The sequence below is a fragment of the Cebidichthys violaceus genome, unplaced genomic scaffold (genome assembly GCF_023349555.1).
Source record: "Cebidichthys violaceus isolate CVI_PGR_0920_01 unplaced genomic scaffold, fCebVio1.0.p SCAF_65, whole genome shotgun sequence".
Taxonomy (NCBI): domain Eukaryota; kingdom Metazoa; phylum Chordata; class Actinopteri; order Perciformes; family Stichaeidae; genus Cebidichthys; species Cebidichthys violaceus.
In genome coordinates, this window is record NW_027176872.1 from 1,098,571 (window position 1) to 1,111,440 (window position 12,870).

General features: G+C 45.5%; 1 protein-coding gene across 2 annotated transcripts in view; it reads right to left on the reverse strand.

Moving 5' to 3' along the window:
* The window catches only part of LOC137890489 (oxidation resistance protein 1-like), a 152,310-nt gene that overhangs the window by 76,031 nt on the left and 63,409 nt on the right, over positions 1-12,870 (reverse strand). For both annotated transcript variants that reach the window (XM_068734585.1, XM_068734583.1), the window contains exon 3: positions 9,102-9,298. In XM_068734585.1, coding sequence (XP_068590686.1) covers positions 9,102-9,298 — 197 coding nt within the window. The remainder of the gene's footprint in view (positions 1-9,101; positions 9,299-12,870) is intronic.

Below are 12,870 nucleotides of genomic sequence, written 5' to 3' on the forward strand. Positions count from 1 at the left end.
CGCACACAAGCAGCTCTGCTGGCAAAAGGCAGCGCGCGTGACGAATCGCTCTCACTCTCCCCTCTTCTCTCGCTTTTACTCCGTCATTCTCTCTCTCATCCGTTCACTCCATCCCCTCCCCTCATTCTCATTCATTCACTTTGAGAGGCGCGCGTTAAGATTCGATACCGACGTACAACGCGGCTCGTACTTAAGGTGGATCTCAACGCTGTAATGGAGTGAGACCTCTGCTCGCAGGAGGCCGCGGACCTCTCGCTCTTTCGTTGTTGTTTGAGCAACAAAGTCACGCTAAGAAAAATCTGCTGGATCCGGCTTACAATGAAAAAGTATTTATAATTCACAAATGCTAAAAAGACAATTACAAACTGAATTACACTGTCGACAGTAAGGAATCGCAAAACCGAGTTCAAACACTCTCCCCCCCTAACCGGCCAACAAACGCCAGTTTACAGTAAAGAAGATCGCCAAGAACTGAACAGCGTCTCTCCGAACAATGGTTTTATACCCAAAAGTCAACGGTTTACATTCAAAATCGAGTAACAACTTCAGTGGCTGGCTAAAATTCAATTGTCTCCTCCTGGCCTCAGACAATGCTCTCCATTGGTCTATATGATGATCCTGGTAATGTCCGTTGGTCCACCTCCTCGTAAAAGCTCCGTCCATCCGACCCCCCGCTTGACCACCGTCCTGTCTCCCGCGGCGCCGATTCACCTCCGACCCATCACATCTCCATATATGGTCATGAAAAACTCTGAAACTCTCGCCCTTCCTTTCCTTGCCCTCTCTCTACTCTAAACAGTCAACTACTATACTTCTAGTCTAATACATTCAATTGATTAAGATTGTGTGGTTTAACACTTTTGTAAGTAATATATGTTACACTTATACTATCCTTTACAAGTGAATATACTGTAAACCTATTATACATTTCATAAGTGAATATTTTGTGAACATATGATATTTTATACTTTCTTTAGGTGTGCTTTAAATCAAACTATTGTACTTCTAAACTTAAATTCCTCACAACGCAGATGAGTGGCCTCCTTTTTCCTGACGGCCTGCGGCCCACATGGTCTGTAACAACAGCATGCGAGAGAGTAAATAGGATATTTCCATTTGACTGGTTTAAATGCTAAAGGCTTTGGTAAGTTTCTACTAAAACAATGAGAGCCAGACTTTTGTTTTCAGAGCACATAAAGCCCTTCTAAAGTTCTACAGAGAACCGCTTCAATGGTTGACATTAGACGCCTTCCTAAAATCAATTCTTCCAACCGCATGTCCTAAAAAAAGCGATAAATACTTTTGGTTTTAAAAATGGACATTTAAACCAATCATCCCTGACAGCAGAGGTCCCCACGCTGCCACCACATCCTATCACCGCTTAGAACGACTTCTGACCACGTCAGGAACCAGGTGTTTAGAGTGGTTTATAGCAGCGCATGTTTTTATGCAGTCTATCCGGAAAAACATTCACAGTGTTGCGCTTGTTTTTTCACACGATAAGTGATGAAAAGTGTCATGAACGAAACAAAAAGAGAAATAACTTCAAACACCCTTATAATACATTTATGTTGCTGTAAAAACATCTCCTTCAAACAACTGGATGTGTTCAAGTTTCTCACCAACGCTACAATTTACAAGATTACATGTGAACACATCATAATAACATCATTTACCTTCACCCAATACTCATTTTTACCGAACGGAGCCTGAACGCATCATAATGTAACTGAACTGAACCTTTGTTCGTTGTCCATTACCAACTCTTCAGTCATTTTCAACACAGAGTTATTGTTTACAACGTTACATTTTCAGAGTTCGGCGACTAAAAAAGCATGAATGCCGATGTCCTGATCGCATATTTTATTGAACATTGTGGATAACGATGTCAGTAATACGATATTTCACACCGTGGTGGTTAACGTCAAACTGTGTATTTCATCTGCGGTTCACATGTGTGCCGAACCGTGAGGAGTGATCCGTACGGATCACGGATCGACAACGTTCCGTTACACCACTACTGTTGAGATATTTCAGTCTGTGGCTGACATTGTGTGGGATGAACCTGAACCCAAGGGAGAATATATTGATGTGGACGAGAAGTTAGTAGCTGCTGGTTATATCGTGTTGGGGGCTTATTGACCAGGTCTCTGGATCATGCCGTCAGCAAACAAAAGCTAAGGCTGCGGTGAGATGCTACTATTAGGCATGTAAACACCTGAACATGGGCTATACGGGGTCCACATGCATGTAATTCCTTTAGCTTACAACTGCATCTTTCTGGCTCTTTAGAGCTGAGGTGAGACTGATGGTCAGCGGAGGAGAATGGATGCAATTACTGAGTCAAGAAAAAAAGGACGCCTTGTTGTTTAGACCTGGTGCAATGCTGCTACTTGCTACTGCAGGACATCAGCAGGTCTTTTATCGTCAGTGGTGTCACCGGGTTCTTTTTTTTTTTAATCCCTTAAAAAACTGACTTCTGCCGTGAATTTATTCATGCGCTTCAGCACTCAACGTGATCACGGTCCAAGCAAAACACGAGTGGATGTCGACGTGGCGTCATGAATCTGCTGTGCTAATAGTGACAGTCACACCGGCCTCGACCGGACGGGGATCATCTGACATTTTAACCCGTCAAACGAAGGGTTCAGCGGAAATTCAAATCACCCAGGGAACACTGTGCCACCAAGGTCAAACACAACTACTTTCATTCCCTTTGAAAACAGTCACAGATATGTACTTTGTTCCATTTCCATAGAGAAAAACAAACAAACCAGAAAAGATGTGTAAGGTGTGTGTGTGTGTGTGTGTGTGTGTGTGTAATTGCCACCGCTGGCTACGATCTGGATCTGTAAACACGAGAGACTTGCCACCTGAGACAATCGCATCAAACACAAAAAGAGAGCTACACCGGTGTAGCGCCCGCAGCGCTGGCTCTAACTGTCAACCGCCGCGGTGATTAGCTCCTCATCACACTAACACTGTACAGCTGCTGCTGGAATACGCTGCTTGTTAAAGACAGGCACTCCAGCTATGGGTCCACACTCACAACAAAAACACAAGTGTCAGAAGCAAAGCGCAACAGGGTGGCGACTTCACGTGCAACCGGACACTTGCTACTATTTATTGAATAGCGGCTAATTTAATTCCGGCCACTGCGACATGAAGCCGCATATCAAGCAGCGAGTGAGCGTACCGCTTCCCCCCCCCCCCCCCCCAGCACCAGTTCCTCGTCTCTTCGACCCCGCAGCGAAAATCCAATGAATAACTAACAGTGGAATAATCAGTCACATGGCGGCAGTGGCAGGGTCCGCCGCTCTTGGGGGCGTCAGGGTACGCCGACACGTGTCGTTCCGTCTCGTTTGTTAGCATTTCCTCTGTCAGCTGCTGTAGATGCGATGCTGCGCTAGCAGAGTCGGGCCTCTGTTGGTGGCAATGAATGCCAGCGGCTTGAATAATTTTACACACACACACACACACACACACACACACACACACACACACACACACACACACACACACACACACACACACACACTGAATGCAACAGTCTGGTCATCTTTATGTTGTATATTTATGTGAGAGTAGGTCTCAGTGAGGGGTGGACAACACGTGGGCAAAACCCGGACAATTTATCAGACGTAGGTCTCCATCATCCCCCCCCCCACAGGGTAGTTCCTCCCCGAAGGAGAGCAAAGGGAAGAGGGGAGGAAAAACCGGGGCAGCTCTTGATTTTGCTGCTTTAAAAAAGGAAAGGCTTTAAAATAACAGGGGGGCCGTTATACTGCGAAGAATTTACAGGAAAATGTGTTTATCACCGAGTTAGCGGAGCTTCCTTGGTGGCAATTCTTCAATAAAACAAGTCCACTTCATACTGCAGGGAGCAAGAGTAAGCAGTTCAAATAACGGGGGAGCTTTTAATGTGGAGGGTTTGTAAGACATGAAATGTGTTTATCCACCACATGTAGCCGATCACCATCCGATCAGGCACGTCGCATTGGAGTGTCACCCGATCGCAAACGTTGCATTGAAAAGACAAAGTGGAACCGCGGCTGCAAGACTGCAAGACTGCAGTCAAGGTTGGTGCCACAGTCCGTGGAAATCTGTTGGTGTTTGCCCGGCTGTCCTTGAGACAGATTACCCCTCTGCCTGTACCCCCCCCCCCCGGGGTCAGACACACCTGAAATACATCAGAGGATAACTGAGTGATAGTGAGAGTGTCAAGATGGAGAGAGTGAGAGACGAGGTGGAGAGAGGGGGAAAAAAAGAAAAGAAGGTATGAGCAGAGGAGGGATCTGAGGACAAAATGGCAGAAAGAGCAGGAAAAACAGGATTGTGTGTGTGTGTGTGTGTGTGTGTGTGTGGTGGTGTGGTGTGTGTGTGTGTGTGTGGGGGGGGGGGGGGGGGGGGGCGAGAAGTGGCTTCTCTCCTTTTAGAAGCCATTATCTGCAGCGACACGCTGTGAAGTCTCTCCCTTTGCAACCGCAGAAAGAGATCTGCGGGAGGGACGGCGGCACATCTCCCGCCTGCCAGTGCTTACCTAACGCTCATAAACCGTTTCCATAGTTAACCGTGCACAAACACATGCAGAAGTACTGTGTGAGCGCACAGAGCATGAGTCAGCCTCGGAACAAAACCAAAACAAAGAGACGGATGAGCCCTTGTGCGGCACGTACCCACCGAGAACATTGATGTGAGGAGAGAGTTTTCTCGTCGTAGGCAGCAGCGCCACCAGTTGTGCTTAATGAGTCCACGGCGGCGTCTCATGTTTGGCCTTTTTATCAGCGCGGCGAGCTCGCCGAGCTCCGGAGCGGAGGCTTCAGTTTTGGCCTACGATGATGGAAAGGTCAGACGCGCCGGGAGAGACTTTTCGAGGCTGTCAGACGGAGACGCTGGGAGTCTGGAGGAGAGCCGGTTTCACACCTTCTCATGGAGCGACGCCTTTCCTCTCCTCTGTTGCACAACAACAAGAAATGTTGACCTGCTCCGACACCGGCCATCTCTCCTCCACCTTCTCTCCTCTCTTTTTTTTTTGCACTTCCTCCCACCTTTTCGCCTTCTCCTCACCACCTTTCCACTCATCGGGGCCGCTCGCTTCGATGCCACTCCTCCTCATTTCGGGTTAAAGGACGCCTCAATGCCGATGTTAAAATGTGACGCGCTTAAGGGTTATTAAATGTGAATGCGCTTGCCTGCCTCTAATGACAGGTCCGTCTGAAGTCTGGCAGACAGCACAGCAAGCTGCCTGCCGCGTTATTACTACCCATTAGAATAAATTAGCATGATCGGCTCTGCAGGAGCAGCCTGGCCCGGGTTCGACTGCATCAAAATGCCACGGGGCTCCGCTTCCTGGATCTTATCTAGATAGGAACTAGAGAGAGGGACACAGTCACTAATCAACGTCTCATTATGTGACACGGCGGCGTAAAGGACTGACAGGCGCAGTGTTCCTGCAGTGATGGCCTTGATGTGAGTGTGGTTTTATCTAGGCCAGCGCTGGCCGGAGCAAATGATTAACTGCTGCGAGCTGCGCTTAAGAGGCTTGTACAATTTGTTACTTTGTAGTTAAAAGCCATAAAAAAAAAAAAAAAAAAAGCACAATGAGTCACAGCGGCGTTTCATTTAATGGCTGAGTGGCTGTGACTTCCGACCCCGCGGTTGCCGACCGATCGGGTAATGGATGATAAGAGCGGGACTGAAATATCAACAGTCACTCCACCTGTCCTGCCATGCTTTCATCCCTCAGTTCCCCCTCATCGATTATCGCCCGCTGCACTGATGCGGACGACCCGAGATCGATGCGTTCTCCCGTCGCTGCCCTGCACCCCCGGGGGAGCGGAGTCGATACGCGATGACTCTGTAGAAAAGCTCGTCGGGGCGCGACACCGGAGGACACACTAGTGGAACGACACACCTTCGCCTCGCTCTCGGTGACCTCTGACCCCACGTGAGACACGATCCTCCTGCGCACACAGACACTGCAGCAGGGGGTTCAGCCGCTGCACTGATTTACATAACTAATCGCTGGCTGTGTGCTCGAGGACATGCAGCGAAATTCAAATTTACCTGAAGCTGTATTTAGAGAGCTGCAGGAGCGTCAGATGGAAAGTAAGCTGATGGATCAGCGTAAACTCACCTGAGACGCTTGAGGTAACAACTATCCATCTTTCACTTTCTCGCTTTCGTTGGGCTGAAGTCACGTTTCTTTTTCTTTTCTTTATTTCAGCTCATATTGAATACAAAGTCAAACTGTAGTTCTGAGTGGTTTGTGTTATCCAAAGATAAGTTCACGGTGCAAACTGGTACATTTGCCCTTTTGATTTGGTTCATTTAGGCTGGTGTGAAAGCCCTCAACCCATCACAAAACCACATCGAGACCCCATCAAAAGGCGGGTCTAGGGCAGGTTCCACTGGGACTTGTTAACGCTGGCGTCAAAGCAAAACAAACTGGAATTTATTTATTTTTCTGACAGCATGTATGTAATTTCAGCCTGAATTTCAAAAGTTAATCTCCCATTAAATCCATTTGCAAATTGGAAACCGTCAAGGATGCAATCTGTAGAGGCAATCGGTATAATTATGCAAGATCATCTGGTAACCGTGGTAACATGTACGCACTTCAGCTCGTTCAGGGATTTTCCTCCGATTAATCAGAGGTAATAGTCGCTGAAACAGAAGTGTGTTGTGTTCGTGTCCTACTCCGTGAGGTTGGTCATTCCTGGTTCAAAAGTGAGTTACTAAAATAAAAACTACTGGTCGTTTTTGTCCACACGTATTACCCGTCCATCATCATGTACGACCTGTATAAAGTGCAGCATGATTTGTTTTCCCCATGTGGGTCCATTTAGCGCTAAGGGTGCAGGATGACATCATCATCACCGTCCATTGAATTGAGTTACCGATACTAGAAAGGTCTCACAATACTGGTACGAAACCCCAGAACCGATACTTTAAGAGTGACAGTGTTTTTAAATTCATCCTAAAACTGAAAGTTAAATAACGTGGCTCTAATTACCGACCAAATGCATTGATAAATCTAGATTCATAACCTTTTGTGAATTTGTCTTAACATCTACTGTAATCCGGCAAACACATACTCCACCTAATGGCACATTTTTAAGTATTAATTTACCGTGTTTCTGAGAGTCTTGAATTGGCCAGAGAGGGAAAGCAGTCCGGTGGCGACAGTGACAACAGTGACAGCACTATCTACGGTTACTGTGTTGTATTCCTGAAGTTAGCAGCTTTTCCCTCGTCAACCAGTGCTGCAGTACCACTCTCAACCTGAACTGTTACCGATGTGCCAATAGGGGCGCTGTTTTACAAATGTAAATATAAAAATAGCCTCATTAAACACTATTTAGTGTGATATATGGTTGCAAATATAAAGTAAACTATCAAATAAATCACATAAACTCAAGTATAGGGGGTCATCAGATTAATAAATACAATTTAATATATTTCATGAATAACAAATGTTCTATTATTCCATTACCTCTCCTGACGTTAAAGGTTTTGCCGTGGTATCGTTTCGGTATTCGTATCTAAATATTGAGGAAAGCTAGCGTACCAAAGTGACATTTTTGCTCTCGTGACAACACCGTTTACACCTCTTGGCTCGTTTGTAGCAAGTCACTGAACATGAACATCTCAAGACGAACTCAATAAATCAAAATAGACTGATGCACCCAGATAATGTGAAGTGACGTCAAACGGACATTAAAATCATGTCAACTCATCGAGTCCTTGCAGCAAACGGTCGATGTTCTCTCCTAAGTGCCCGACAAGGAGGCTTTCAAATGTCAACACTCACTTTGGTGTCCACGGTACTATTCATCATCGGACTTTGAACAGCAGTTCTTTGGACTTTCCATATAACTTTTTTGTTGGTTTTTTTCCTTCTTTTGCACCCTGTCACATTCTTTCTCATTGCTGAGCCCCCTCTATGTTTATACATTTGTCATCCTCCAGTTTCCATGGTACCATGTAAAATAATTAACCTTGGTGACTCTGATTTTGTGAAAACCCTGAAATACGTCTATATATATATATACACATACACATATACATTTATATACCCACAACATGATTTTGACCCAAGGTGCTATTTTCAATTGCTGCATGAAACTGAAAATGTTCTCCGCATAATCATACAAACATTTCTGTTAGCTTCTAGCTAGGCAACACCGATTCCTCCACTTAAAAAGTTCATGGAGGTGTTTGTACTCGCAGTCGTACAATAAAAGACTCTCTATTGGACGTAAACAAAGTCCTGCAGCAGCGGTGTGCTTGTGGTACAGTAGAGGGAAAATGAACTACATAGAGAAGTCACAGCACAGCAACGAGCGGCCAAGACGTCGCCGCAGATAAAAGAGGAATCAGTCAAAATAAAGGTCCTGCAGATTGCCTTTCAGTGGCTCAGCAGAGTCCTGCTGGCGTTTGATTTTTCCTGCGCTTGCTCCCCCTCTCCAACCTTGACCCGAGCGGCTCACTAACCGAATCACACCCATGAAGCGAACAGAGGCGCAATGCATTCCTGAGTTTCGGAATTAGTTTAGCTCAAACTCATTTCATCATCTGTGAAAAGTCAGCTCCCTGAAGTGTACTTACTCTCACAGTAGCAACCTGCCTTCCGACACAGAAACAGACCCGGCAGCAGACAGTGTGCCCCCCCCCCGACCCAAAATAGAATTCATCGCAGGAATAAATGTCATCACAGCCACGTAATTAGAATTTGTGAGCAGGAAATGAATTAGAAGATTTTTAAAAAAAAAACGCGGAGGAGCCAGCTGTGGATGTGACACGAGGAAGTTTGCTCGAGTGAGAAGTTCATGTCGACTGTCCAGAGAGTGAGAGAAAGCCCTCTATGAGAATGTAGCTAAAGGCTGACAAAGATTAAAAGGTGCAAGTCATGTAATAATGCATTTTAGGCAAAAATACATCTATTCTCTTTTTTTTTCTCATTAATAGTTAATCTAGAGTTCAGAGGAAAAGGAGCTGTAACAGAAGGTTGTTGGTTTTAATCCCTCGACCAGGTTAAGTAGGAAGAAATTAAGTTTGAAAAACGTGTGATGGATTTCACCCAAACAGACGTCACGTACCTATGGTGTAGCCTCTCTTCAGCTCGCCACACCGGGGGCTGCGGCGCTGGGAGTTGGTCGTGTTGTTTTCCTGCACGGCCAGGACGGCCGTCGTCTTGGCACCCGCCGGTGCAGCCTTGTTGAGGGGCGAGGCTGGCACCAGAGTCGGGGAGAAACGCTCACTGGCAATATCCACCGACTGCGACTTCTTCTTCAGTCTGCAGGAGGGGTGGGGGGGGGGGGGGACACACAAGCAGAAACACATTATTGTTATGTTTTTAAGATCTGTCATACATGCGTCAACATGCCGCGCGACCATTCGGCACTCCGATCAAGGTGTGAGGTCGCTGGTGTCAACGTGCCGTGTCACAGAAACATAATAGTGCGAGACAGTGTTTGCAGCGGCAAGGAAGTTGGGAGGGAGAATCAATAGGCTAATCACAGCCTTGTTGAGGGTGAATTCATTAGAATGCTCAGCCTTCTCCACAGTGCAGAGGGATAAAGCGGGGGGGGAGGGGGGGGACTGGAGGAGGACAGCAGGAGTCAAGAGTTAAGACCTTGCTGGAGACAAAATCTCACGACACAAAGAACAAAAGGTTGGAGTGGATGTTCAGTAGTCTGTGGTGGTAGGAGATGTTGCGGATGATTCTCTACGCCTTCAGTTCATCCCTCCTCACTACATCCTCGGATCCTTTACAAGTGGTCCAGGATGCTGGGGCAAAGCTTTTCACCAGATCCTCTTCAAAGGTCTGATGTGAATTCTTGTGAACACTTTTAGAGCTCTGCATGGTCCGGCACCTTCCTACATTAGAGGTCTACTGCAGCCATATGTCACTAGTTGAGATTGTGCCTCCGAAATGATGGTTCTTAAACTTCGGCACTCGATCCTTTTGAACTTAGGAGTACTCTGGTTTAGCTGCATCTATTTCTAAGAGTGCAATGCAGAGATATGGTGCTTTTTTAAATTTATCTTCATCTTTGTCAAAACCTGCCGCCTACATTATCCAGAATGCAACTGGTTGTAGTTTTGGGTGAGTTATGCTAGCAGTGGCTAATTTAGCCTCGAGCCGCTAGCGTCAAGTAGAGATGATGAGCGGTGACATCACTTTGAGGCAGTTAATATGCTGTATTTATTATTAGTCTTTTTTTTCTTTTTTTTTTTTTTTTACATATATAGCTGTACCCCCCAAGAAAAGAGCGAAGGTCAAATCAAATCTGCCTACGACAACTCCTGAAAGCTTATTAAAAAGATGACGACATCCTGGGTTTGGGTTTGTTCAGGTTATAAATGAGTTCACTGGGCTAATCTGAACGGGTAACGCTCAGGTCAATCCACTTACATATGTTCTGATACTCGATGTATACTGTACAGACAGAATTCATAGAACACAATGACACACACGTCATACAAGAAAAAAAAAAAAAGATTATACTTGGGCGTTCCTGTATAAACTTAGGGTAAAAAAAAAAGGGAAAATGGCTTTGAAACTATCTATCTGTAGTCTTAAAAAAGTCCTGAAACAGCAATACAAGATTCCCAGCACTCCGCTCCCGCGCACACACTTTCAATCATTCCAGCAAAAACTGCTGAAGCGAACAGAATCTTTCTGGCCATTTCACCCGAGTTCCTATCCCCCGATGGACCAAAGCAGCACACATGACATAGTGTCTAACTGGCTAATGAAAACGCATAATCTCCATGGAGATGCTGTCCATCACCACGTACGTGTGTGTGTGTGTGTGTGTGTGTGTGTGTGTGTGTGTGTGTGTGTGTGTGTGTGTGTGTGTGTGTGTGTGTGTGTGTGTGTGTGTGTGTGTGTGTGTGATCGTTCAGAATCGAACCAACCCAAACGGTCCGGAGGAGGCAAACGGAGAAGACTGAGTTGTGAATAAACAGGAGATGAAATTATGATGTGCTTGACAGAAGTGCTTCCCAAAGTCTATTTCGTCTAGAAGAAACACACTCACTGACCAAAATTCACCAAAAAAGAAAAGAAAAAGAAAAGCCTTAAACACTCCATCAGAAGCCGTTGCTCAACTCTGCACAGCAGACTTCAGGATGAAGATTTGCTTAAAATATTATGATTTTATTATTAAATCATTAAATTGCAACTGTTTCTTTAAATATTATGATTTATGCCACAAGACACAAAAGAAGAGGGAAGACGCGTGTGTTGACTGAGCAGGAATAACATTAAATTAAAAATGTTAAAGCAACACAGAATGCCTGAGAGGCATTACACTATTACACTACACTGCGTTATATTACACCATATTTTCCTGGTGCATGAATTTAGTGGTTTCCTGTATGTAAATAAAGACATTTCCAACATGTATGTAGGTGCATGACAGTTCACAAGGATGCAGGAAATGAAGTGTATGACACTCAAAACTTCCCTGGGGAGGACCCTCAGACCCCCACTCTTAGCATGTGCACCCCCCCCCCCCCCCCCCACTGTTAAAAACAAAACTCAAGCCCTTGTCTCAGAGCTCAAGAAAGGCGGACAAAGTTAGCTGGTTTTGTGCGATTGTGCTAACGAATATTTTGAGAAAGCTGCCGGTTTGTTTGGATGAAAATTAACTGATGTTAATGGCTGTGGAGGAAGAGAAAGAGAAAGAGAGAGAGTGTGTGTGTGAGCATGAGAGCGAGATAGAGAGAGTGTCAAGCTGTGTGAAGTCTATCTCTACTCTCTTAGGAGTTGGTACTAATTACTGTCTCATCATAGAGCAGAAGCTCCTCTTTCCAGTTCTGTTTCACTGAGCTACAAGACCAAAGCATCAAAACACAATGTGTGTGTGTGTGTGTGTGTGTGTGTGTGTGTGTGTGTGTGTGTGTGTGTGTGTGTGTGTGTGTCAGTCAGTGATCAAATGAGAAGGAAAGAACAGAACCAATGTGTTAAAGTCTCACAAAGGAAGATGGAAACAGGGATGCAGTATGTTTACGTTTGCAGTTCAATCAAATACATGAGCACTTCTTCACAGGCGGGACTTCACAGTGATTGATGCGGTTCAATGTGGAGTCAGTCAGTCAGCTGGTGGCTGAAGTCTGTGGTCTACTGGAGAGCTTTTATGCTTTTGTTCCTTTACAGTTTATGTGTGGACTTCACAATAGTTGTGCAGAACAAAAGAAGCATTAATAAGACGAGGAAAGTCCTCCGTTTTGTGTCCATTGCCCTCCTCAAAGTCCTAAAACCATGACTTCAAACATCCGCTCCGTAGGGCTGATAACGCTGCTGTACTAGCTCCAATAACAGCTGCTTCATCCGCATGCCGGCAGTAGTAGAATTCTAAAATGCAGAACAGCGGCTAGTATAGACAACAAGGTCAGTAGTGCCTGTAGTCCGTTATCCATGTTGAATTAACCTGGTAGTCGATTGATAATCAAGGCCGTTTGTTTTCTTCCGGAAAAGGATCATGTGATAGGAGCGTGACGAATCAGGGAAGGACACGTCGTGACTGCTTGGACCCAATCAAGTAGCGAACGCAAGTGTCTACGTCACCACACTACGAGGTAACCACAGAGTTTTCACACTTACCCGGCTTCGGTAGCGCTTCTAAACTCCTTCGTTTTCGGTTGCTCTACAACTCCGTAGTGTTGGACGCTCAGTGTAAACGTAGGAAAAGATATGCGATTTAAAATGGAAACGTAGTAGTGTGGATGAAGCCTCAAAACAGCGTTGCTTTGGGGAACCCTAATCCACAAATCTTTACAGATGCATACCTTGTATCACCAGTCATCGGGTAAAGCCCAACACATTTCAAGACAGACTAAAAACAGACTCCAGATCAA